The 23,797-nt window shown below is 40.8% G+C and overlaps 1 protein-coding gene across 2 annotated transcripts in view; it reads right to left on the bottom strand.

The window, feature by feature from the left end:
- The window catches only part of LOC139563699 (gamma-2-syntrophin-like), an 89,649-nt gene extending 74,481 nt beyond the window's left edge, over window positions 1-15,168 (bottom strand). Inside the window, exons 1-2 of one of the 2 annotated variants that reach the window (XM_071382563.1) lie at window positions 14,725-15,168; window positions 4,157-4,294 (exon numbers count right to left, since the gene is read on the bottom strand). In XM_071382563.1, the coding sequence (XP_071238664.1) occupies window positions 4,157-4,294; window positions 14,725-14,793 (207 nt within the window). In that variant the 5' untranslated portion in view covers window positions 14,794-15,168. Of the gene's footprint in view, window positions 1-4,156; window positions 4,295-14,724 lie in introns of those variants that run through there. The other variant, XM_071382564.1, reaches the window with a different exon arrangement.
- Window positions 15,169-23,797: the final 8,629 nt, after the last annotated feature.

Raw genomic sequence — 23,797 nt, 5'->3', positions numbered from 1 at the left:
CCCGTCCCCAGTGCACCTGGTCATGCTGGTAATCGAGTGTTTACTGTTCTGCCTGCAGCTATGGAACCCTGACCTATTCACCGGACTTGCTACATTGTCGTGCTGTTGTTCCAGTTTCTGCTGTTCTGCCTGCAGCTCTGGAACCCCAGCTTGTTCACCGGTCGCGCTACTTTGTCCCAGACCAGCTGTTTCGACCCTCTCTTTTCCTCTCTCTCTGCCTCTCTCTCGCTCTCTCCCTCTTTCTCTCTCTAACATACATGCTGTCTCGATCTCTGAATGCTCGGCTATGACAAGTCAACTGACATTTACTCCTGAGGTGCTGACCGGTCGCACATTCTATAACCACTGTGATTATTATTTGACATTTCTGGTCATCTATAAACGTTTGAACATCTCGAAGAACGATCTAGCCTTAACGGTCATGTACTCTTATTATATATACACACCTGGCACAGCCAGAAGAGGACTGGCCACCCTTCAGAGCCTGGTTCCTCTCTAGGTTTCTTCCTAGGTTCCTGCCTCCCCTAGCCACTGATGTTTCTGCATCTGCACTGCTTACTCTCTGGGTTTTTAGGTTTCTGTATAAGCACATTGTGACAACTGCTGATGTAAAAAGAGCTTTATAAATGCATTTGATCGATTGATTTGATTGATAGACCATCCAAAGTGTAAATAATAAATTGACCATTAATAGCATCTATCTATCTGCCCTTCCCTGGTCTTTGTGGATGAATCTGTGCTTGAAATTCACTGCTCGACTGAGAGTCTTTACAGGCAATTGTATGTGTGGGGTAAAGTGATGAGGTAGTCATTCAAATATCATGTTCAACACCATTATTGCACAAAGAGCGAGTCCATGCAACTTATTATGTGACTAGTTATGCAAATGTTTACTCCTGAACGTATTTAAACAACATAATTCCACTTTGACATTTTAAATCAAATGAAATTGTATTGGTCGCATACACATATATAGCAGATGCAGTAATATTTAACAATTCACACAAATCTGGAGTAGAAGAATGGAATTAAGAAATACATAATATCAGGACGAGCAATGTAGGAGTCCAGAGTGTATATACAGTTGAAGTCGGAAGTTTACATACATCTTAGCCAAATAGATTTAAACTTAATTCCTGAAATGTAATCCTAGTAAAAATCCCTGTTTTAGGTCAGTTAGGATCACCACTTTATTTAAAAAATGTGAAATGTAATAATAGTAGAGAAAATTATTTATTTCAGCTTTTATTTATTTTATCACATTCTCAGTGGGTTAGAAGTTTACATACACTCAATTAGTAATTGGTAGCATTGCCTTTAAATTGTTTAACTTGGGCCAAACGTTTCGGGTAGGCTTCCACAAGCGTCCCACAATAAGTTTGGTGAATTTTGGCCCATTCCTCCTGACAGAGCTGGTGTAACTGAGTCAGTTACCTCCTTGCTCGTACACGCTTTTTCAGTTCTGCCCACAAATGTTCTATAGGATTGAGGTCAGGGCTTTGTGATGGCCACTCCCATACCTTGACTTTGATGTCATAAGCCATTTTGCCACAACTTTAAAGTATGCTTGGGGTCATTGTCCATTTGGAAGACCCATTTGCAACCAAGCTTTAACTTCCTGACTGATGTCTTGAGATGTTGATTTAATATATCCACATAATTTCCCTGCCTCATGATGCCATCTATTTTGTGAAGTGCATAAGTCCCTCCTGCAGCAAAGCACCCCCACAACATGATGCTGCCACCCCCGTGCTTCACGGTTGGGATGGTGTTCTTCGGCTTGCAAGCCTCCCCCTTTTTCCTCCAAACATAACGATGGCTAAGTTCTATTTTTGTTTCATCAGACCAGAGGACATTTCTCCAAAAAGTACGATCTTTGTCCCCATGTGCAGTTGCAAACCGTAGTCTGTCTTTTTTATGGCGGTTTTGGAGCAGTGGCTTCTTCCTTGCTGAGCAGCCTTTCAGGTTTTGTCGATATAGGACTCGGTTTACTGTGAATATAGATATTTTTGTACCTGTTTCATCCAGCATCTTCACAAGGTCCTTTGCTGTTGTTCTGGGATTGATTTGCACTTTTCGCACCAAAGTACGTTCATCTCTAGGAGACAGAACGCGTCTCCTTCCTGAGCGGTATGACGGCTGTGTTGTCCCATGGTGTTTATACTTGCGTACTATTGTTTGTACAGATGAACGTGGTACCTTCAGGAGTTCGGAAATTGCTCCCAAGGACGAACCAGACTTGTGGAGGTCTACAATTTTTTCTCTGAGGTCTTGGCAGATTTCTTTAGATTTTCCCATGATGTCAAGCAAAGAGGCACTGAGTTTGAAGATAGGCCTTGAAATACATCCACAGGTACACCTGCAATTGACTCAACAGATGTCAATTAGCCTATCAGAAGCTTCTAAAGCAATTGTGATACAGTGAATTAAAATTGAAATAATCTGTCTGTAAACAATTGTTGGAAAAATTACTTGTGTCATGCACAAAGTAGATGTCCTAACCGACTTGCCAAAACTATAGTTTGTTAACAAGACATTTGTGGAGTGGTTGAAAAACGAGTTATAATGACTCCAACCTAAGTGTATGTAAACTTCTGACTTCAACTGTATATATATACACACACACATACACACACATTTATACACTACCGGTCAAAAGTTTTAGAACACCTACTCATTCCAGGGTTTTTCTTTATTTTTACTATTTTCTACATTCTAGAATAATAGTTAAGACATCAGAACTATTAAATAACGCATATGGAATCATGTAGTAACCAAAAAAGTGTTAAACAAATCAAAAGATATTTTAGATTTGAGGTGAATAATGTTTCATCAAATACTTTTTTATATATTTTTTGATAATTCAAGGGGTCTTAATATTCAAAATCAAATAGCTGAATCCTTGGTATGACCTTCTTAAAACAATTCCATTTAGCTTAGTAAGAACCCCCCCTCTGCCCCTTCCCTGGCTTAGACAGGGCGTACACTCTTATGGGGCTCCTGAGTGGCGCAGTGGTCTAAGGCACTGCATCTCAGTGCTAGAGGCATCACTACAGACACCATGGTTCAAATCCAGGCTATATCACAAGTGATTGTGAGTCACCACCATGTGGTGGGGCACAATTGGCCCAGTGCCATCTGGGTTTGGCCGGTGTAGGCAGTCATTGTAAACAAGAATTTGTTCTTAACTGACTTGCCTGCTTAAATAAAGGTTATATAATGGAGCAAATGGCATCGTGTTTTGATGCCTTTCCGCTCCGGCCTCGAGCCCGTCGTCACCAACCTCCTGTGTTCTGAAGGCAATGTACAAACAGAAAGCTGAGACCATCCTCTCTTCGACGGGGACAAGGGGAGGAAGCTTCCAAAGCTGTGTTTTTTTTTTCCGCAATTGCATTTTGAAATGTTGATCAGAACAAAAAAAATGATTGAGCGCATCAGGGGAGAGGAGAGTGGCTCGTTCATCAAAGCAGCAGGCTGAAGCAAGGACACAGGCACAGGGGCAGGACAAACACTTTCATTACCGGAATCATGAGGATAATACATTTGACTGTTTGACCAAAATCCGGGTTTTAACCCCCCCCCCCCAATGGTGACAATGTAGAATGTGCTATTTCTACATTTATAGGCATCCTTTACGTGTTTCATAATCCATGATCTCTTCTAATTGATGAAACACATGACTTTGTAAATCTTAACAGACCCAACAAAGACAAAATACAGCCCAACTGGCATTTTCCAGAATTGCCAGATGGCCAATCCGCCCCTGCCATTTTAGAGACTTTCAATACAGTATATTAAAACAAACAAGAAGGCGTGGCTTCTTTAGAACGGTATGAGGCAAAGCATATCAACTAAATCTAATATACTAAGGCTAAATGTGAATCACATCTTTCATGTCCCCATTACATCCAACTAAAGCTATCGTAAGCTATACACATCAGTGTCAGGATGTGAAAAGCTTGAGTCAGCTGTGGTCTCGTCATCATCAGGGAATGGTTTTAATGTGAACCGAACTGAAGTCATTTCAAGTCAATGAACAATGAGTAACAGGAGCACAAATACCAGTTTGAGTTTAAAGTGTTAGTTATGTGTGCCTGGTTCACCCAAGTATGGGCAAACCCACCCCCTAATGTCAAGGTAAAGCCTCAGTACTTACATTTAATTGTGGGTCACCCCCTCTCGTGCAAACCACATCCAGCTTCTGTATGGTCAACACCTCTTTTGTCAGCTTCAGACGGACATCATAAGTATTACTGGTCTCCTTGTTATACAGCAGGGCAATTCCAGATTTTGTCTGTTGAGATAGATAGAAAAAATAACATTTTACCTGCCTGAGTTACTGTGTTGCTATAGTGACCTAGTTCTCTCACTAAACAACAGGAGCTCAAAGAGCTGCTTCACACAAAAAAAAAGGCTTTTGTATTTTTTTGACCAACTTTTTTTTTTCTCCTTTCCCTCTAAAGTGTTGTGCTTTTACTTCTCTGTTCACATGATATCCTCCATGCATTGTTTTGTAGTTCCATCGCTTGCTTTTTGCCCTAATGGGCTAGAAGAAGAAAAACACCCGCGAGGATGATGAAAAATGAACAGAACGCACATTTGGCAGGCAAACTATTTCAATCTTTGAGAATTCTAGAACTCTGTCTTTCTTAATAAAGCTCCACTCAGGTATTATCGAATTTGATCAGAGGGTAATACAGGTAAAACGAAACAGAACTTCTGAATTAAAACAATGCTTGCCTAAGCAGCATTTTTTGTTGAAACACTAAGTACCATACAGTGCATTCGGGAAAGTATTCAGACCACTTGACTTTTTCCACATTTTGTTTACGGTTACAGCCTTATTCTAAAATGGTATTAGATTAATTGATTCCCTCATCAATCTACACACAATAGCCCATAATGACAAAGAGAATACAGGTTTTTGCGGCAGGTAGCCTAGTGGTTAGAGCGTTGGGCCAGTAACCGAAAGGTTGCTAGATCGAATCCCTGAGCTGACAAGGTAAAAATCTGTCAATCTGCCCCTGAACAAGGCAGTTAGCCCACTGTTCCTAGGCTGTCATTGTAAATAAGAATTTGTTCTTAACTGACTTGCCTAGTTAAATAAAGGTAAAAAATATAAAAATAAAATACATTTATTAAAAACTAAAAACAGAAATACATTATTTACATATGTATTCAGACCCATTGCAATGAGACTTGAAATTGAGCTCATATACATCCTTTCCAATGATCATCCTTGAGATGTTTCTACAACTTGATTGGAGTCCACCAGAGTTCCTCTGTGAAGATGGTTGTTCTTCTGGAAGCTTCTCCTATCTCTGCAGCACTCCACCAATCAGGCCTTTATGGTAGAGTGGCCAGTCCCCAAGCTACTCCTCAGTAAAAGGCACATGATAGCCGGCGTAGAGTTTGCCAAAAGGTACCTAAAGACTCTCAGACCATGAGAAACAAGATTCTCTGGTCTGATGAAACCAAGATTGAACTCTTTGGCTTGAATGCCAAGCGTGACATCTGGAGGAAACCTGGCAGCATCCCTACGGTGAAGCATGGTGGTGGCAGCATCCATACGGTGAAGCATGGTGGTGGCAGCATCCCTACGGTGAAGCATGGTGGTGGCAGCATCCATACGGTGAAGCATGGTGGTGGCAGCATCCCTACGGTGAAGCATGGTGGTGGCAGCATCCCTACGGTGAAGCATGGTGGTGGCAGCATCCATACGGTGAAGCATGGTGGCGGCAGCATTATGCTGTGATGATGTTTTTCAGCAGCAGGGACAGGGAGACTAGTCAGGATTGAGGGAAAGATGAACGGAGCAAAGTACAGAGATATCCTTGATGAACATTTGCTCCAGAGCGCCCAGGACCTCAGACTGGGGCGAACCTGTTTTTGGTTTGTCCTTATGGGGTATTGTGTTTAGATTGATGAGGGAAAAAAACAATTTAATCCATTTTAGAATAAGGCTGTAAAAATTCAAGGGGTCTGAATACTTTCCGAATGCACTGTATTTTCCTCTAGTGAAGACTTCCCAAGAACTTTACAAGATGGCCATCATGTCTGCCTTAGAGGAGCCAAAGCCGTCAACAAAACAACAGCACAGAGCACCCTGTCTATCATTCAATGAGTTCACACCCTGGTTTTAAAGTCTATGGCTCACACAGCCTGGCCTCAAAGACGTAACATTGTAAAAGTAAATTTGGTAGCTAAAAAAATGGTATCATGTTAAAGTGACCAAATTAATTTGCAGCTGTGTAAAAACGTAATAATTTCGAAAAATCCAAGACTCTCTCAAAAAAAAAACTTTATACAATACCCGCTAAAATAAAGGCTTTTTAACTTTTCCACACGAGAGAGTGCCTTGGATTTTATGTTTTTACACAGCTGCAACGTCATTTGGTCACTATAAATTATACCCTTTTCTCCAATGAGCACCTCTCTTTGTCTTCATACTTGATGCCAAAGCAGCATTCCCTCTTTTTTTGCATTTTTAAATAGTATGATATTACGTTTGGTTACGTAAGACAGAAGGTTACTTAAGGAAAAAAATGGAAGGAGGGTGGTTGGTCAGAAAGGACAAGTGGGCCCAATATGCGAATGTCTGGCAACCCAAACGTTGTGTGTTCAGATCTCATCACGGACAACTTTAGCATTTTAGCTACTTTTCAACTACTTAGCATGTTAGCTAACCCTTCCCCTAACTCCTAACCCTAGCTTTAACCATAATCTAAACCCTAACCACTAACCCTAACTCTTAACCATAACCATAACCCTAACTTTAAGCCCTAACCTTAACCACTAACCCAAAATCTTAACCATAACCTTAACCCTAACTTTAAGCCCTAACCTTAACCACTAACCCAAAATCTTAACCATAACCTTAACCCTAACTTTAAGCCCTAACCTTAACCACTAACCCAACATCTTAACCATAACCTTAACCATTAACCTTAACCCAAATATTAACCACTAACACTAACCCCTAGCCTAGCTAACGTTAGACACTTAGCCACCTAGCTATGGTTTGGAATTCGCAACATGTCATACGTATTGCAAATTCGTAAATACTGTACAAATTCCAATTCGTAACATATCGTACGAAATGTATGATGGACATCCACAAATGAATACATTCCATACGAAACATAACATATAATAATACTTTGAGTGTCACAGATTTACGGTTACTATGTTCTGTCTACCCCTGAGTCCAGGTTGGTTCACAACAAGAAACCTGCCTTCACTTCACACATCACAAGACCCAGTAACCAGCACCCTGGTGGTGGGAGAAGAGAGACATGGAAGGCACCCTGACTTCCGATCTTGTCAGAGCTCTCCATCATGTACTTCTTCATCTCCCCCGCTGAGAGGGGGGGTTCACAACTGCAGGTGATAAAACACTGCAGGTGTTATATTATTTAGGTTTACCAACATTTGTTGAACCTTTAGGTTTTCAACCACATGATACTTCATAAGAATTAACTTCACGTTAAAGTCTCATACAAATCTCAATTATTTAGAATTAGTAAAATAAACTCGTAATCAAAATCTCAGTTAATGCCATTTGTGTTTTCAGGAAACCTAATAAGCTTTCTCATAGAGTAGCAGCATCCCTTACTTTTGGGCTCCCGAGTGGCACAGTGGTCTAAGACACGGCATCTCAATGCAAGAGGCATCACTGCAGTACCTGGTTTGAATACAGGCTGCATCACATCTGGCTGTGATTGGGAGTCCCATAGGGCGACGCACAATTGGCTCAGTGTCGCCGGGGTAGGCCGTCATTGTAAATAAGAATTTGTTCTTAACTGACTTGCCCAGTTAAATAAATAAAATTTAAAAAAATTAATTGTTCGCTACGCTATTCTTACAAACTGCATAGCATTACAGCAGTATGTACATATGTTAGCTAGTTACCTAATGTTAGTTGGCTACTAATACATCGAACTTGCCAGGCAGAATATTAACTGTCTGCTATTTAACTAACTACTCAAAGTTTAATGACTTTATTATTTACATAATTCTTAGCTAAGTGTTATAGTCATGCGATTCAACGGCTATCTACTCTGATTTCAGAGCGCTCTCGCGCAGAATAACTCAACGAATGCTCGTTGAATATGGCCGGTGTCAGTAAACATAGGCCCCCCAAAAAATGCAATTGTTGCCAGCAGCACAGTTAATGTCACCAACGCGCTGGATAACATGAAAACAGCCTAATCAGCTCTGCTAGGGCGAGTAAAATAGTCAGAGTGATCTCTCATTTTTTGTCTGGAAGTAGCTAGCCAACGTTAGCCAGTTAGCCAGTTAGCTTGGGTGCTTGACTGCTGTTGAAAGCTCGGCTCAACCCTACTCCTCGACCGTCCTGTGTGCGCTCTGAACGCTCCGAGAGCGAAACACTCTGAATTTACCAACGGACAATCTGACAATGCTCTGGATTTACATCTGACAACGCTCTGGATTTACATCTGACGACGCTCTGGATTTACATCTGACGACGCTCTGGATTTACATCTGACGACGCTCTGGATTTACATCTGACGACGCTCTGGATTTACATCTGACGACGCTCTGGATTTACATCTGACGACGCTCTGGATTTACATCTGACGACGCTCTGGATTTACATCTGACGACGCTCTGGATTTACATCTGACGACGCTCTGGATTTACATCTGACGACGCTCTGGATTTACATCTGACAACGCTCTGGATTTATGAAGGGTTTAGCTAGTAATTTGTTATGCTAACAAGCTAGCAATAGGTTGCATAGCAACAGCACCAACTTCCGGTAGACAGGCGAAGCGCTAGTACACTCAACTGAAAGGATACCGTTTGTTTACAGTATACTAAAATGAACTAATAGTATGTAGTATACACTCATTAAGTATGTAGTAAACTGTATGTTAGTATGGGTATTCAAACCAAGTTTATGTGTTCACTGCTATGAACTGTACTCCACTAAACCCCATAATCATTCTGTAATCTGTGATGGAATTTATTAAAATGATTCAAAACAATTTGTTGGCTACCTATCTGGAACATGGGGAGGTTTTTGTAAAAGGAAGTGTAGTTACTGTGCAGTTATTAGGTAATTAGCATTTTAATAAGTCATTTCTAAGTAACGTTGTAAGCAGTGGTCTGTAAAATAAAGTGTTACTGTATTTACCCTAATGAGCTGCCCCATAATGCATCAGCCCTTAAGACATCTTACATAAACACTTCATAGAAATAATCCATTTATTTGAAATATTTATTCAACACTGTAATCATTTGTGACACTGACTGTTTACCAGAAGACATTTGTTCTATGTCAAGATAAGACCGGTGTTACCATGAATCCTGAAAGTCATGAATATTTAATGTACAGTATATTTAGTTTCACCGCCCAGCTCTGTTTCCTCCCAGTTCATCATTTTGTTATTGTAACCTTTGGTGAGGGCGTTGCTAGTTCGAATCTCCAAGCCGAAAATGTGAACAATCTGACGATGTACCCTTGAGCAAGTCACTGAATTATAAATCGCTCCAGGGACACGGGACACGGGACACGGGACACGGGACACGGGACACGGGACACGGGACACTGGACACGGGACACTGGACACGGGACACGGGACACGGGACACTGGTGACCCTGGTCTTGACTCCACTCTCCGAGGGAGTTGGGATATGCAGAAAACACATTGCAATTTACACATACGTATTAATACGCACTTCTACACATGTGAAATAGAACAAATATAAGCACCCACCAAAATTAATATTATAAAATATGTTTCTATTGGGGTGAGAACTTTATGAATGAATGAATTTATACTTAATTTATTTGTACAGATTGTGGCAGTGCTCATATTGTCCATTCAGTAACCCTCACCCATAAGGTTGTCATTACGAGACTGAACCTCTTCCCTGTGGTTTTTAATGTGTGGCTGTTTTCGCGCTTGTTAACATCATGTTTGGTGGTACGTTACTACAAAAAAAACTCCATGGGCAAACGTAGTGAAAACCTCCATTTAGGTAGATATTATTTGTAGTCATTGGCTTATTGCACTCATAAGATGCCAAGATTCAATTTACGCTTTCTTTTCACCCCATCTGCATCCCCTAGAGAGAGAATGCCAGATATAATTATTGTCTTGTGTCCCCTCTCATGTATATCGTCCAGATGCGTTTTCCCTTAGTCGCTACATAAAGCTTTGAATAATAGTTATCTCCTTCTGGAAGTCAAGGGAAAATGCATGACCTAAATTCCAAACTGTCTTTGAAAAAGAATGGGACCCTCCTCTACAACTTTAAAAGAGGCATGGATCAAACATTTGCGCTATCTAGAGATTACATCCCATCTACTTCCTAAAGCGGTATGGGAATATAACATAGTATCGTATAGAGTCAAGTACTTTATAAAAAAATATATTTAACCTTTATTTAACTAGGCAAGTCAGTTAAGAACAAATTCTTATTTAGGAACAGTGGGTTACCTGCCTTGTTCAGGGGCAGAACGGCAAATTTTTACCTTGTCAGTTCTGGGATTTGAGCTTGCAACCTTTCGGTTACAAGTCCAACGCTCTAACCACTAGGCTATCTGCCACCCCACAATGTCAGGCAACATAACGTGTAACGTAACTTATTTGAAAAGGCATTACTTTATTACATTTTTCAACATTTTAACATTTGTCATAATTAATTATTAAAGCGTACACACTATTTCACATGCAGCAATGGATAGAAGGTAGGTGTCGTAATTAGTGTCATAGGTGTCGTAATTAGTAGGTGTCGTAATCAGTGCTTTTGTCAAGCTTGGTCTTTCATTTCTTTCCCTTTATGATCTCAGTCTGGAATCAAAATGAGCCCATAGAATACAGGTGAACTTAGTAGAATACAGGTGAACTCAGTGGAATACAGGTGAACTCAGTATAATACAGGTGAACTTAGTAGAATACAGGTGAACTTAGTAGAATACAGGTGAACTCAGTGGAATACAGGTGAACTCACTAGAATACAGGTGAACTCACTAGAATACAGGTGAACTCAGTGGAATACAGGTGAACTCAGTGGAATACAGGTGAACTCAGTATAATACAGGTGAACTTAGTATAATACAGGTGAACTTAGTAGAATACAGGTGAACTCAGTAGAATACAGGTGAACTCACTAGAATACAGGTGAACTCAGTAGAATACAGGTGAACTCAGTAGAATACAGGTGAACTCACTAGAATACAGGTGAACTCACTAGAATACAGGCAGAGGATGAGAAACAACACAGATTAAGTACTCATGACACCTTCCGTCTGGTTGGATTTCATTTAAACCTTCCCTCTGGTTGGAAGTCATTTTAGCCTTCCCTCTGGTTGGAGGTCATTTTAGCCTTCCCTCTGGTTGGAGGTCATTTTAGCCTTCCCTCTGGTTGGAAGTCATTTTAGCCTTCCCTCTGGTTGGAGGTCATTTTAACCTTCCCTCTGGTTGGAGGTCATTTTAACCTTCCCTCTGGTTGGAGGTCATTTTAACCTTCCCTCTGGCTGGAGGTCATTTAAATCTTCCTTCTGGTTGGAAGTCATTTAAACCTTCCTTCTGGTTGGAAGTCATTTAAACTTTCCCTCTGGTTTTAAGTCATTTAAACTTTCCCTCTGGTTGGAAGTCATTTTAACCTTCCCTCTGGTTGGAAGTCATTTTAACCTTTCCTCTGGTTGGAAGTCATTTTAACCTTCCCTCTGGTTGGAAGTCATTTTAACCTTCCCTCTGGTTGGAAGTCATTTTAACCTTCCCTCTGGTTGGAAGTCATTTTAACCTTCCCTCTGGTTGGAAGTCATTTTAACCTTCCCTCTGGTTGGAAGTCATTTTAACCTTCCCTCGAGGGATAATGTCAGCAAAGCGATGCTCAGTTGAGGGCCAAGCATAATCTGTTTAACATTTTAAGGGAGTATCCTAAATTGTAATACAATTTGTGGCTGTCAAAATTACACCAAAAGTACACCTATTGTGATCTGTGATCATTCAGGAATTCAAGGGGAATACAATCCAGCATAATGATACATAGTAAATATAATATTAACAATATTTACACATCATCAGCAGTATGACAGCGAGGTTAAAAACAGGTATTATGCAAATCAGTAGAACCGGGTGTGAGCAAACACTTCGGAAATATCCCATTTTTAGAGAAGGCAAGGAAGATTCTTTTTTTTAAATCTCATTTTGAAATGCATAGGACATCATTCAAATTCATGAGGTCTCTGCCTTAGATCAAAATGAAAATGTTGTGGGTCACTAATAACAATGCAGTGGAGGAGTTGCATTTTTTCATTTGATAAATAAACATCTCAGGAAAGGATTTAAAACCGGTATCAGCCTAGCTGATCTTATAGGAATCACATATAGGAGAATCATTATCTGGTTGAGATTGCATCGCTTACAGTCAGTATAATAGAGAGTCAAGTTAAAAGCCACCAAGGTGGCTGTGGATATGACATTTTCCAAACAGAAACGTCAGTAGGACTCACATGGTTTAATATTGAAGCCTGATTGATTTCCTGGCTACAACTCCATCGACTTTCACACTCCACTGGGGTGTAATTATGTTCCATGCTAAGAGGAACCTCTAGGCCTTTGACCAGGGGGAGTTGCATGCTTTTTTCCCCCCCTCATGTACATCACAGTTTTCATTACAGCATAAATCAAAGGAGGTGTTTCATTAAAGAATAATAACCAAAAAGATCAGATCCTGAAGGCAGATTAGAACATGGTTTGATAGTTACAGATACTGCTTGGCCTCTGGCACTACAGCCAGGAATGTTGAACATTTAATATACCTCACAATGGATGATCATTCCTTGGAGAATGTAACTGAAGTGATGGGACTCTTAATGAGCGCCAGGTTGGCCCATCCCATGATACTTAAAAGACTTCACTAATTTACATGACTAGATCAGATAGTATCTTTCCCATTCATTGGGCTTGAGCCTTATGGCTGAATCTACAGCTATAGGACGTGGGACATGGAGTCATCTCAAAAAAAAGAGTGTAAACGTAATTCTAAAAAGTTTAAAGGGTAGACCAGGGCAGTTTAGAGGCTCACATTGAAAAGCAATAGAACATCTAATCAATTTAGAACATATAAACAACAAAAATGGCATCCAATTGTCTCTGTAATTATCCTAAAAAAAACATAGGGGCTGTTGATCCCGTGGGAAGCAGATGAATGGTTAAACACCTTGAATCATTACTGAGATTCATAACAGAAGACAATGCTTCTGTTATTCACTTGTGATCTTATGAATGTTTTATTGTCTAATGTTTCATACGCTACTATCTTTTTTTTTTTTGTGTGTGTCTGAAGTTACCACTCTACTTATGATTACGTCATGTCAACCTTTTAAAGCTAGAAACCAGAACAAACTGCCAACCCTGCCTTTGTTTTGGTAGAATAATAAAAACTGAGGGATGGGCCTGGAGAAATGTAACCACTCTCAAATGTATAGGAAGAGCTATGGGTGCAAATACTAACCGTCTATGATATCAAAATGATCTTTAATTTAGACATTAAAAATAAAATGGATGTAGGAACTGTGTATCTCTTAAATCAAATATTCAACTTTCATCACTGCAGGTCTGTCTGATATTCGAGGGTTGTTTTATAGAAACAAATACATTGGGGAAAATTCACTTTCAATAATGGAAGAATATAAGGGGGAATTATTAACAAATTTTAAAAAACATTGTTGCATTAAGGTCACGTTAGGGATGAGGGGGGACTGAAATATCAGACTGGTGGATTGAACCTTGATCTCAGTGGACAATGGATGCTATGTTATGATGCATAATCTAGTGTGTTGTCAACAATTTAATCATATGTTTGACTAAATGAAGTATTTGTTATAATATAAGAACTATTTTCTTAGTCCACGGTACTGAGATATGAACCACCTGGTTGGCCCATTTTTCTTTTTTAAAGTATTGCTTTTTAGTCTTTTTACATTTTAACTATTTATTTCATATTCCTCCTCTTCACGGTCTCTACAGTACTAGCAGGAATAGTGGAACATTAATCCCTCACCAACTGAATTCCTGCCTTTTATCCCATATCTTTGGGGACCAACTCTGAGTTTTCTTACAGCCCTCTGACTGGGCTAAATTAGAGTGTCACAGCCGTGACTGAACTGGAGAAACCCAAAAGAATACAAATTATTTAAATTGATGCAGGAGGGCTGAGTTGACCAATCAAGTTCAAGTTAAGATTGTTTTCACATCAACTTTTAAATCCACTGTCACAACATGCTCTACCAGCAGGTTGAGAATAGGGTAAAGGGTTCATTTTGTACTTTTTAAAATCACAACTTCAACCTACTTTGATCATCTTATTTACCTATAGCGTTGCAGGAGGACAAATAGGCGATTATTGATAACCACAAGCCATGTAGGAACAGAAGTACTCATCCAATAACAATATGGGAACGCAATGAATGCGTGAATGCAGAATCGATTGTGTCAAGGTAAACTAAAAACAACTTTCTTTGAGTGCAAGCTGCATAGCAAGCTACATGATGGAATATTTATTACAATGATCCTACTTCCTGCTTCTCAAGCATCCATGGGGCAATGATCTACTAATGTGAAATTTTGTTTTAAATCCCTGACCTTTTCTTTCCAGCAGAATTTGGGCATATCTGACTAAACAAACTAAACAAAATACATATTTAGTAGGTTAAAGAAAGGCAGAGAGAGAGCCTGTACTTGCCCAAGTTGGAACCAAGAGGCTGGCTGGACGCTCTATCTGTTCCGGTAGCTGTTTCCCGGCCACATGCATTTCCCATACAGCCACTGGCTCTGTCCGCAGACCTCGAAGAGACTTTCATGAGTGAGTCATTTATCCAACATTAGTCGGATAATGCCGTTTTACAACGTCCCATTCACCAAGAGGCACACGGACGGGCAGACTGACCAAGCATATAGCCAGTGCGCAACGGGGTAGACTTCAAAGGAAGGCAGGCAGACTACTTCGCTCAACTGTGTCTATCTAGTCGCTATGTGACATTTCCCGACGGTGTTTCTAGATCTGGTAGATAGTCACGCAATAAATGGTAACTATCTGAAAATAAATGCACAGCTCAAAATATTAGATAGATGAATCCATAAGTGAGGTTAAAACAGCTGCCGCTGCTCCTCGCTGCATTCTGTGTCGTGGTTGGTGAGGCGCACAACACACCTCCTGTATGTTGTCTCCACCTGTTGTCATTGGAAGAAATTAAATTCATTTTATATTATAAAAAAAACTATGTATACTAATGTTTTATGAAGCATGGATTTCCATGATTAAAATGGTTAGGTAGGCCTTATGTGTCTAATCAACAGAACTACAGGCATACGGCTATGAGTTATTCCTCTCAATAATAAAGGACATGATTAACATCTACATTTTGAATAAATTAATGTTGATTTTGTCATATTTCAAAGGGAGCAGGACTAGACTTCAAACGTCCAAGACTCTCTGCAACAGACCTTGAAATGTACCTTACACATTCAATCCATGATCCAAATGTATTGTTGTTTTGAAAAACATTGTTAAGAATATATTTGATAGAGAGCACAATGCTGTGAATGCTCCGAATGCTAACAATAACAGATGTACGGGCAATATAGTTCCACGTGTTATTAGTCATATGTACAGGGTACACATCCAGCTAAATGTTTACTGGCAGGTTCCTTCTCGACAATGCAACAACAATAAGAAATAATACAAGATAAGAATGAACACAAAGTAAATGGCTCAGTAGAATAGAATAAACATTTTAGAGTAATTATAATACAGGAGGATATTGATTACAATATATTCTTTGCCATCTACAGTTTTCGGGAATACCCTGGAGGTTAGAATATGTGTGACTCTGCAGAGGGGCTTTTCACTTTTTTCCACATTTACCTCACCCTCAAGTGGAAAAAGATCCCTCTTCTCCAGCCTAACTGTCCATGATATGGATCACTCTCACTGCAACCAATGTGGTACTATTTTTAGCATGTCTCTCCTCATACTCAAGACCGTTATGTCGTCTCAGATTCTATATGTTTGATTCAGCCCGCGATTCTGAAATTGGGGGATTCATTTTCACTGCCAGCTGGAAGCCTGTTTAAATGGTGCAAGCGAAAATGTTGCAGTTTGACAAAAAATAAATCGATGCACCTGATGAGAGGAAGTACTTGAGGTGTTATTTCAATTATTGGAGCCGAAAATGAAACACTGCAGTCTAACATGTCAACTCTGAAAATATTTCCATTATTGCAAATAGTAAAGATCTTTCTACGGAAGAGGAATCCTACTACGCTGGCTCTGATGCCTCTTCTCCCTCAGGAGGCTTAAAAGATTTGGCATGGGCCCTCAGATCCTCAAAACGTTTTATAGCTGCACAATATTGAGAGCTTCTTGACTGGCTGAATCACTGCTTGGTATGGCAACTGCTTGGCAAGGTGCAGTTTTTGCCATGATGCTCTCCTATTGTCTGAGTGACGGAAGAACAGGCCATGGTTGGGCTGGCTGAGGTTCCTGGAGGGCAGGCAGTGTGCACCCAATGGTGCGTTCGGCAGAGCGAACAACCCTCTGTAGAGCCTTGTGGTCAGTGGCGGTGGAGTTGACGTACCAGGCTGTGATGCAACCCGACAGTATGCTCCCGATGGTGGAACTGTAGAACATTTTGAGAAGCCCTCTTGTGGTTGAAGTGTCACTGTCATGCCTTAATCACCATGGTGTCAATGTGGTTTGACCATTTCAGCTCCTGAAATGATTACGCAGAGGAACTTTTGGTTTTTGACCATCTCCATGCCACATTGATGAGAATGGGGCGTGCCCAGCCTGGTTCCTCTTGAAGTCCACAATCAGCTCCTTTGTTTTGCTGACATTGAGGGAGAGGTTGTTTACCAGGCACCACGCCGTCGTTGTCGGTAATCAGGCCCCTACTACTGTCGTGTCATCAGATAACTTGATGATGGAGTTGTAACTGTGTGAGGCCATGCAGTCGTGGGTATACAGGGAGTACAGGAGGGGACTGAGGACACACCCTTGTGGGGCCCCCATGTTGAGGATCAGTGTGGAGGAGGTAATGTTTTCCTTCACCACCTGAGGGCGGCCTGTCAGGAAGTCCAGGACCCAGTTGCATACGGAGGAGTTCAAACCCAGGGCTGTGGGCTTTATGTTGCGCTTAGAGGGCACTATAGAATTGAAGGCAGAGCTGTAGACAATGAACAGCATCCTGACATATGCATTCCTTTTGTCCAGCTGGGTGAGGGCAGTGTGCAGTGCAATGGCAATTGCATCTTCCGTGGATCTGTCGGGGCGGTAGGGTCGAGTGTTAGGGTCAATTGTGTCGGGGAGAGAGGAGGTGATGTGATCTTTGACTAGCCTCTTGAAGCAAGTGAGCGCTTCCAACGGGTCGGTAGTCATTCAGGTCAGTTACTTTCCCCTTCTTGGGCACTGGGATGATAGTGGACATCTTGAGCAGGTGGGGATAACGGCCTGAGCTAGAGAGAGAAAATGTCCGAAAACACAACGTCTGGGCCGGCTGCCTTGAAAGGGTTAACGCACTTGAATGACTTACATATGTCCTCCATGGAAACCGCAAGGGGCTCTCCTCTGCAACTCAGAGTCGTTATGCTCGAAGCGTGAGAAATAGGTGTTTAGCTCGTCTGGTAGGGCGGCGTTGGTTTTTACGCGATGTGACTGGCTTTCTTTTTGTAATCAGTAATCATTAGAAGTTCCTGCCACATATGCCTCGTCTCCTCTATTTTGTCCCTATACCTGTGTCTCGGCATCTTGATCGATCTACGTAGGTTCGTGTTTGTAGTTTCCTCTTGACGCTAGGGATCAGAATTTATTTTTCTTAAAATATCGTTCCCAAGGTAAACAGACATTTTCTCTGGACCAGATCGTAGAATATGCATATAATTTACAGATTAGGATAGAACACACTCCAAAGTTTCCAAAACTGTCTAAATATTGTCTGTGAGTATAACGAAACTGATTCTGCAGACGAAAACCTGAGAAAATATAACCCGGAAGTGATATTCTTTTGTAAAAATCTGTGTTTCCTGGACCATTTAAAGGGGTATCAACCAGATTCCTTTTCCAATGGCTTCGTCAGGCTGTGACCAGGCTTTAGACATAGTTTCAGGCTTTTATTTTGAAAAATGAACGAGATTTTTCAAAAGTAGTCAGGTGTCCTCCGAATAGTTCCTGCGCGCGCGAGAGGAGCTCTCCATTTTCCGTTTGTCTCTTAATGAATAGGTTATGGTCCGGTTGAAATATTATCGATTATGTTTGTTAAAAACAACCTGATGATTGATTATAAAAAAAATTTGACATGTTTCTACGACCAGTACGGATACTTTTTGGAATTTGTCGAACAGAACAAGGCTTTGGTTTTCTGAACATAACGCGCAACCCAAATGGCGTTTTTTTGTGATAAAAGTAATATTTATCGAACAAAAAGAACATTTGTTGTGTAATTGGGAGTCTCGTGAGTGCAAACATCCGAAAATTATCTAAGGTAAGTGAATAATTTTATTGCTTTTCTGACTTTCGTGACCATGCTAACCAAGCTAATATAAGGTTAACTGTTGTAGCATTGATTGCTACACTCACAAAAGCTTGGATTTCTTTCGCTGTAAAGTATATTTTCAGAATCTGACACGGTAGGTGGATTAACAACAAGCTAAACTGTGTTTTGGTATATTTCACTTGTGATTGCATCATTATAGATATTTTTAGTAATATTTTTTAATCTGATATGTTTGGGAATTTTGTTCTTCCTTTCAGGACCGGAACGAGGCTGTAGTTTTCTCAACATAACGCGCAACCCAAATGGCGTTTTTTTGTTATAAAAGTAATATTTATCGAACAAAAATAAAATTTATTGTGTAACTGGAAGTCTCGTGAGTGCAAACATCCGAAAGATTTTCTAAGGTAAGCGATTAATTTTATTGCTTTTCTGACTTTCGTGACCATGCTAATTTGGGGCTAGCTGTTGTAGCATTGATTGCTACACTCACAAAAGCTTGGATTTCTTTCGCTGTAAAGTATATTTTCAAAATCTGACACGATAGGTGGATTAACAACAAGCTAAACTGTGTTTTTGTATATTTCACTTGTGATTGAATGATTATAATTATTTTTAGTAATATTTTTGGATTTGGCGCCCTGCAATTCTAGCGGTTGTTTAGGAAAGTGATCCCGTAAAAGGGATCCGTAGCGCAGAGAAGTTAATCATACTATTGTCCTTGCCGTGTTAATAAGCAGCATCTCTCTCCTTCATTTTCTATACAAGGCTGCCATCAATCCACAGTTTTGGATTTGGGTACATTTTGAAAGACACCATCAGTATTACATCATCTATGATTGTTTGATGAGTCCGGTGACCGCTCCGGTCCGACTCAGCCCGGTGACCGCTCCGGTCCGACTCAGCCCGGTGACCGCTCCGGTCCGACTCAGCCCGGTGACTGAGTCGTCGTATTCATTGATGTTACCCCCCAGAGTTGACCCGAAACATATTCCAGGGCACGTGATCAAAACTGTCTTGGAGCATGGATTCTGATTGGTCAGACCAGCGTTGTACAGACCTGACCACCAGAACTTCCCTATTGAATCTTTGTTTGCAGGTAGGAAGGAGCAAAATGGAGTCGTGGTCAGATTTACCAAAAGGAGGACAGGAGACGGCCTTATAAAATTGTCGAAAAGGCATGTAGCAGTAGTCAAGAGTTGAATTTCCGTGAGTTGGACAGTCAATGTGTTGATAGTAAATAGGGAGAACAGTCCTCAAAATACTTCTGTTAATGTCCCCCTCCGACAATGAATGCTGGCTCCGGATATGCTGTCTCCAGTTTGTTCAGGGTCCAATGAACATCTTTGAGAGCCTTTTTTGTGTCAGCTTGGGGGGTCGGGCTGTACACAGCCATGGCGATAATCCCTGAGAACTCTCTCGGGAGGTTAAAAGGACGACATTTGATGTCCAAGTATTCCAAGTTGGGAGAGCAGAAGCTCGCAAGTTCCTATATGTCCCCCCATCGCACCACTTGTTATTGGTCATGAAGCAGACACCACCGCGTTTGTTCTTGCCACAGAGAGCCTGCTTCCTATCCGCTTGATTAATTCTCACATACAGTGTGGCCTTCATAATTATTGGAGCAGTGACATGTTTTTGGGGGGGGGATTCTGTACTCCAGCACTTTGGATTTGAAATGATACAATGCGTATGAGGTTAGTGTAGACTGTCAGCTTCAATTTAAGGGTATTTTCATCCATATCGGGTGAACCGTTTAGAAAGTACAAGCTTGGTGTAATCATTATGTGGTAGGAATATGGGACCTACTAAACTTTTGACTACTTCAATACACATACAGGTGCATTTGTCCCAGAACTTTTAGTGTCCTAAAATGGGGGGACGGTGTACAAAAAGTGCTGTAATTTCTAAACAGTTCACCTGATATGGATAAACATACACTCAAATAAATCTCACATTCATAGTCATTGGTTTATTTCAAATCCAAACTTTTGGAGTATAGAGCCAAAAGAAAAAAAATGTGCTTCACTGATCCATACCCTCCTGTACTCCCTGTTCATCAACAACTGCGTGGCCGCGGATGACACCGAAACATCATCATTAAGTTTGCTGACGACACAACAGTGGTAAGCCTGATCACCGATGACGATGAGACAGCCTATAGGGTGAAGCTCAGTGACCTGGCAGTGTTTTACCATGACAACAACTTCTCCCTCAAAGTCAGCAAGACAAAGGAGCTGATCGTGGACTACAGGAAATGGGGGAGGGGGCACGCCCCCATCCACACAAACAGGGCTGTAGTGGAGCAGGTCGAGAGCTTCAAGTTCCTCGGTGTCCACATCACTAAGATCTATCATGGTCTACACAAACCAACACAGTTGTGAAGGCACGACAATGTTTCTTCCCCCTCAGGAGGTTCAGAAGATTCGGCATGGGCCCTCAGATCCTCAAAAAGTTCTACAGACTCACCATTGAGAGCATTTTGACTGGCTGCATCACCGCCTGGTATGGAAACTGCCTGGTATCCATTTACGTCATTTAGCAGACGCTCTTATCCAGAGCGACTTACAAATTGGAAAGTTCATACATATTCATCCTGGTCCCCCCGTGGGGAATGAACCCACAACCCTGGCGTTGCAAGCGCCATGCTCTACCAACTGAGCCACACGGGACCTCTATACCAGGCAGTGTCAGAGGAAGGCCTTAAAAATTGTCAAAGACTCCAGCCACCTAAGTCATAGACTGTTCTCTCTGCTACCGCATGGCAAGCGGTGCCGATGCACCAAGTCTGGAACCAACAGGACTCTGCACAGCCACTGCTCCCAAGCCATAAAACCCTGTCGTCATGTTATTATTTTTCTAATATATATATATATATTTTCTCTCTCTGCATTGTTGGGAAGGGCACGTAAGTAAGCATTTCACTGTTAGTCTACAAGCATGTAACAAATAATATTTGATTTGATTTGATTGACATTTTGAGTTGATTTGATTGGTGTGCATTTCGGCTCTTTGCTGAATAACTATTTTTGAATTAGCATTTTTGTAACTGGTTAGGTGATTTGTCTTAAAAAATATGACTTGACAATTAGTTGAGTACATCATTCATACTGTACATCACATTGAAGTTGTCATCAAATGCATTGTTAACAATGTGACATTTTCCTTTATCTGACCATATTAACATTACTAAGCTTTCTCCCAGTGTTATTCAGATGTTGATACTGAATGGAAATATACCTGTCCTGATGAATAACATATCAAAGCCCTTGTCATAATTTTTAAGCAGTACAGTGGTTCCTCCTTTAAAAGTTGCGTCATACTGCAGTACACCTTGCTGGATGCTGCAGCATTCTGTGGCACGTTATTTAATTGTCAGCCATTTTTTCTGTTAATGCAAGTTAGTGCTAGTTTGACCACCAGAGGGCATCTTTGGGAAGCATTTGATAGTCTTCCATATTGGCATTACCAAATAATTTTAAAACCTTTTTTGTAATAACATAGTATATGGGATTGATTTTAAGAAATTTGGCTTAATTAATTTGATTAATATTATGGTGTTTCTATTCCGAAAAAAAACGGAAAACGTTGATCATCTCAGCAAGGTTTTACCTGTGGTCGTGGAGCTGGGTGGAAGTGTGACTAAAATGTAGTTTATATTAACATCCGCATTTGCATGTCTTTTTTCTTGTTATTTTATTAACAAAGCATAAAGATGTTGATGAAGAAATGCTGGACTGCTGTTTTGAGTTAGAAATGTAACACTTTAGAGTACTTTAAGTATCGAATACATTGCAAGTTGAGGGATTTTCACAACAGTAGTCGGGCTATAAAAAGTCTATTGTCCTGCTGATAGGAACCATTTGCATGATGGGCTACACCTGCTACAGTACTACACCTGCTACAGTACTACACCTGCTACAGTACTACAGTACTACACCTGCTACAGTACTACACCTGCTACAGTACTACACCTGCTACAGTACTACAGTACTACACCTGCTACAGTACTACACCTGCTACAGTACTACACCTGCTACAGTACTACACCTGCTACAGTACTACACCTGCTACTGTTGTGAAAAAAGTGTTTGAAAACCAGTTTTCCAAAATGCCTCCAGTTGTCCATCACTACCGTAAATAAAAACACAGCGTCTTGTTTACATCTTGTTTACATTCTTTATTGTAAACACAATGTCACACATCATTTGTATCTACCTTTCCAATTACTTTTAGGAGATCTTATTTACAATGTCGGCCTGCCCCGGCCAAACCCAGATGATGCTGGGCCAATTGTGCGCCGTCCTATGGCACTCCCAATCACGGTCGTATGTGATACAGCCTGAATTGGAACCAGGGACTGTAGTAAAGCATCTTGCTCCAAGATGCAGTGCCTTAGACCACTGCGCCACTCGGGAGCCATGACCAAAATATATATTTTCTTCCAGAATATTAACTGTGTGTAGGTGTGTAGTGTGTAGGTAGATGTGGAAAGGTATATACAAATGATTTGTTGCAAGTTGGGGGGGGGGGGGGGGGGGTCACACCAAGCTCAAGTTGGGGAGATGGGGGTTTCACACCTCGCTCGGCTATTAGACAATTCTTTAGTAAAGGTTGAATAGTCTATTGTTCAGCTAATAACCCATCCTGCTACACCTGTGAAAAACTAATTAATAATACCTTTTCCCCTTTCCACATGTTAAAGATTCCAATAGATAAAGTGTTTTTAGCCACAAACGGCCCCAACCCCAAATAATACATTTTGGCCCAGTCGATAGTGTGCTGGACTTCGGGCTAGAATGTTGAGGGTTCGAAACCTGCGCCTTGTTTCTTTCATTACATTATTATGCAGGTCTCAGAGGAAATAGCCTGGATTGTTACTCCCATCTCGTTCCTCCCCCTCTTCCACACGTCATTCTCCGCCTGAGTGGCTCGCTTGTGGGCGTGCTGGCACGATGTACTGTTTCTTATTCTGTATATATGAATTACAAATCAGCCTTTACTTAAATCATGTTTCTAGTCTATTGCATAGTTACAATGTGTAATCATTTATGTCCCAGGAGCAGGAGTGATACAAACTGATGAAGTGTATAATTGTTATGCATACATGCAGACACAGCATCATTCAAAGAATGGAGTTTGATACACCTGGTATTGGATATGACTGGAAATAAACTTGCTAAATAGCGATTTTCATAAATGAACTTTATGACAAAAAAATATGCACAATCATTTGACTAACATATTCCTGTCAATTGTACATGTTTT

This window comes from Salvelinus alpinus, chromosome 34, assembly GCF_045679555.1.
Source record: "Salvelinus alpinus chromosome 34, SLU_Salpinus.1, whole genome shotgun sequence".
NCBI classification, from domain to species: Eukaryota; Metazoa; Chordata; class Actinopteri; order Salmoniformes; family Salmonidae; genus Salvelinus; species Salvelinus alpinus.
The sequence above is the reverse complement of the archived record's forward strand: the minus strand, read 5'-3'. Positions and strand labels throughout refer to the sequence as shown.